The 4225-nt window shown below is 51.8% G+C and overlaps 1 protein-coding gene across 2 annotated transcripts in view; it reads right to left on the bottom strand.

The window, feature by feature from the left end:
- UCP1 (uncoupling protein 1 (mitochondrial, proton carrier)) overlaps window positions 1–3257 on the bottom strand; it is a 7999-nt gene extending 4742 nt beyond the window's left edge. The window contains exons 1-4 of one of the 2 annotated variants that reach the window (XM_005877770.2): window positions 2910–3257; window positions 1542–1740; window positions 885–1079; window positions 677–778 (exon numbers count right to left, since the gene is read on the bottom strand). In XM_005877770.2, the coding sequence (XP_005877832.1) occupies window positions 677–778; window positions 885–1079; window positions 1542–1740; window positions 2910–3035 (622 nt within the window). In that variant the 5' untranslated portion in view covers window positions 3036–3257. Of the gene's footprint in view, window positions 1–513; window positions 520–676; window positions 779–884; window positions 1080–1537; window positions 1741–2909 lie in introns of both variants that reach the window. The other variant, XM_014548953.1, reaches the window with a different exon arrangement.
- Between the last annotated feature and the right edge of the window lie 968 nt (window positions 3258–4225).

The following is a 4225-nucleotide window of genomic DNA, read 5'->3' as shown; positions in this document are numbered from 1 at the left end:
GCCCCAACCCCCTGATTGGCCCTGCTCTGTGCGTGACAGGGGGTGGCGCTGCAACCTCCTCATCGACCCTGCTTTGAGTGTGACAGGGGGCGATGCCCCAACGCCCCAATCGGCCCCACCCTGAGCATGACTGAGGGTGGCATCGCAACCTCCCGATCCGCCTTGCTCTGTGCATGACAGGGGGCGGCGCCCCAACTCCCCAATCAGCCCTGCTCTGAGCCCGACCAGGGGCTGCACCTAGGGATTGGGCCTGCCCTCTGCCACCCAGGAGCAGGCCTAAGCCAGCAGGTCGTTATCTCCTGAGGGGTCCCAGACTGCGAGAGGGCACAGGCCAGGCTGAGGGACCCCCCTCTTCCCCCCGAGTGCACAAATTTTTGTGCACCGGGCCTCTAGTATAAAGAATAAGATGCTAACAAAAGTCCCATTTGTATTAAATGAGAGCAATGCTGACATAAGAATATAGTTGCATTTTGGTTTCATTGCAAAAATTTGTTGCAATGAAACTTTTAAAACTTAGGGCTTTAGTCTTTTTCTGCTCCTCAAAAGTTATATATATGTGTGTTCAAAAGTACTTCAAACTATTACAATTAAGGGATTCAGTAGAATGTGGCAAGAGAAGCTCCAAGATGAAATTGTAAATGTGCAGTCCTGTTTGTTACGTCACATGGGAGGTTACCTGCAAGGATTTCATTTTTCACAAGGGTGTCCTTCATTATGTCATACGCTACTAGCTCTGTACAATTGATGGTGACATTTCTTGCCAAATTAGGAGTAGTTCCTGAGGAGATAAAAAAGAAAATGTTTAATAGCTCCCTTATATGATAAGGTGCTAATTGGATATGTGTGTTTTAATGATTTTAAAAATCCACCTGGGAATTAGTTACCTTTCCAAAGGCCCGACAAGCCTTCAGTTGTTACTATAATTCTGTAAGCATTGTAAGTCCCAGTGTAGCGAGGTTTCGGACCATAGAGATGGCTCTGCGCCTGAAGTCTGACCTTCGCGACCTCTGTGGGTTGGCCAATGAACACAGACACTCCTCCAGTCGTCAGCCCAGCTAAGATCTTGCCTCCTAAACTAGCTGTTGAAATCCACAAGGAAGAAAAAAAATCAAGCAAAATGAAAAAACCATCAAGACCCAGAATGCAACTACATGTCTTTTTAATTTTAGTGGTTAGTATTATTGTATCTTTATATCTTTTCTACTCCCCTAATACCTATGCATGTGTGGGTCATGCACTACATACATGCTAAATCGTAGTGGGGCAAGAAGACTTCAAAGCTGAAATTCTTTTAAAAAATGAGGATTTTCAAGGAAAAAGGAAACACAATGCCTATTTAAACAGTGGCTTAGTTGTTTCCTATATTTAGTCCTTTTTTTTTTTTTTCAGGCTTTTCCTAACTGGGGGGAGGCACTGGTTCAGATACTGAGGTTTGCTTGCCAGTTTGTTCTGAAGACCCTGACCCTGCGGGGAACAGTTCTGAACAGAGCTGGGCACAGCACATGTCTCTGGCTGTGGGCCCAGGAATGCTGGTCACTTACTTTCTCTGCCCTCGGTGAAGTACTCCCGGGCGGTGTCATAGAGCCCGATCCTGAGAGACGCAGAACTGATTTGTCTCTGCAGGCCAGCAGGCAGTCCGTTGTAGAGCTTCAGTGGCCCTTCCGTTTTTGCCACAGTGATGACTGTTCTCAGGACACCTTTATACTTAGGGGCACCGGAGGTCGGGCATTCACCTTGAATCTGGGAATGAGAAAGGGAGGGTCAAAGGGAAGGTAGATTGAACAGGGGATCCTACCCGGTGAGAAAATGGCAAAGGCTGGTATCAGGCTGTCCTCTGTGGAGAGACCTGAAGCCAAGCCTCTCTCCAGTGTTCCTATTTGCAATTCCTTTTCCCTTCCCAGCAACAGCTCCCCTAGCTATCCATTTATCTGTCTTTCTATTTCTCTATTTATCTAACAGCTATCACTATATACTTATGGAGCAAGACCGACTGTACTTTTGAACATTCCCCCTTCCCCAATCCTCACCTTCTAACAGCTATCACTATATACTTATGGAGCAAGACCGGCTATAATGTACTTTTGAACATTCCCCCTTCCCCAATCCTCACCCCCACCCCCAATGAACTCTCCAGAAGGCAGGCTGGGAAGATGCCCCATTGAATCAAAAATGGAAGAAGACCCCTGCCATGTGGCTCAGTGTTGAGCGTCCACCTATGAACCAGGTCACGGTTGGATTCCTAGTCAGGACACCTGCCGGGGTTGAGGGCTGGCTCCCCAGTGTGGGGTGTGCAGGAGGCAGCTGATCAATGATTCTCCCTCATCACTGATGTTTCTCTCTCTCTCTCCCTCTCCCTTCCTCTCTGAAATATATGAAAGGATGGAAGAAGAAAGAGCTTGGCTTGCCTACTCCAGAGGGCTGATATGCTTCGCTCTGAGAACACGTAGTGCCCCCCTAACATTTGGGGTTAGTCAGTGGTTCTCAACCTTCCTAGTGCCGCGACCCTTTAATACAGTTCCTCATGTTGTGGTGACCCCCAACCATAAAATTATTTTCGTTGCTACTTCATAACTGTAATGTTGCTACTGTTATGAATCGTAATGTAAATATCCGATATGCAGGATGTATTTAGGCGACCCCTGTGAAAGGGTCGTTCGACCCCTAAAGGGGTCGCGACCCACAGGTTGAGAACCGCTGGGTTAGATAATAATCATTCTCCGTGGCCCTTGTGATTTTGCAGTTAATCTTGGAAAAGTTCCGGTTTCCCACCCTAATGCACCCAGTCCTGTGACAAGGCCAAACTGGTGTGGAAGGTGGCCACCTGCCCTACCTCCCTTTGCTCAGGTAAATCAACGCCGGAATCAGAGCTCTCTGCCTGAGATGCACCCCCTCCCCATCTCGCTCCCTACCTGTTGCCGGACTTTGGCCGTGTCCAGCGGGAAGGTGATCACATCCGCCACACAGGCCGCCAATCCGGCTGAGAAGATCTTGACCCCCATGGTGGGATGCGCCTCGGCGGCTGTCGCGCCCTCCATCCTCGCTCAGATTGCGGAGCGAGGCGCTGGCGCCGAGGAGAAGGCTGCCGTCCCGAAGGTGGAAGTTCAGTTCTCTCTGCCCCTTTACTCCCGTCAGCTCGGGCAGCAACCCGCTGTCAGCCCTGGGGAGCCGGGCGGCTGGCAGCCTGGTGGTCCCGGCGGGCACAGCAGGAGGAGGAGCGCAGGAGTGGGGTCGGGTCGGGCAGTGCCTCCCTCCCCACCTTCTCCCCAGGAACACCCACTGCGCCCGGGCTGGCAGCGCCGCGCGCCCTGCCCTCGGTGGGGGACTTATGTAGCCGCAGCTCCGGGCTGAGCCACGCCAGATCTCGAAAGACCCGGGCTTGGGCCCTGCGGGGCGGGCCCTGGGGCGCTGAGACCCTCCCACCCGCATGCACCGTCGGCTTCTGGGGAGCCTCCCTTCACCCAGAGAGCACTCAGAGCGCACCTGGTGGTCTGCGCCCCGCGCGCGGCTCTTGAGTAAGGCGCACCGGTAGCTGGCACCCTCCGTGGCTTCTGTCACCCTTTGACTGCGCCCCAGGGCTGGGCAGGGAGCAGCTGCCTCCCCCCACCCCCGAAATCAGGGCAATCTCAGTGATTCTGGTACAAGGTCCTGAGGATCTGGGGCTGTCCGAGGCAAGAGGGGGACCTTTGCAGGCACCATCTAGGCTTCCCTTTTACTAGAAACGCATCCTCCTTTCTCCTCTCTAACCACCAAATCCAGACCTGGAAAAATCCCAGGCAGAGACCAGGAACACTGAACTTTTCAAATAAATTTTCGTTTGAGCATTTTTTATTTAATTAATTAATTTATTTTTTGCAGGAGGCTGTCCAATGAGATAGCAGACATATGGAAAGCAGCTGGTAAACTGCTAAAGTGCTACATGACGGGAGGTGTCACTTGCTCCTTTTCATTTCTTAGGAGGGTGAGTGGAAAGGCTGCTCAGCTCTGCTGCGGGTGACCCCCCTGTGACCCTGGGCCAGTCACCTGCACTCCTAGAATGTGGTTCCAGAGCCACCCCAGGTGAGAAGTCCTGCTGCTAAGATACCTGGAGTGACAAATTCAACATTGTAACCGTGTTCGTCATGGGAGGAGGAGCTTTACCTACTCTGTCCTTGTGCACAGATCTGTTTGTGCGGGCACTTATTCCTCTGGTCCCCCAGCAGGAGGAGCATAAGATGCTGCCCCAGGG

The sequence above is a fragment of the Myotis brandtii genome, unplaced genomic scaffold, assembly GCF_000412655.1.
Source record: "Myotis brandtii unplaced genomic scaffold, ASM41265v1 scaffold53, whole genome shotgun sequence".
In the NCBI taxonomy this organism is placed as follows: domain Eukaryota; kingdom Metazoa; phylum Chordata; class Mammalia; order Chiroptera; family Vespertilionidae; genus Myotis; species Myotis brandtii.
The sequence above is the reverse complement of the archived record's forward strand: the minus strand, read 5'-3'. Positions and strand labels throughout refer to the sequence as shown.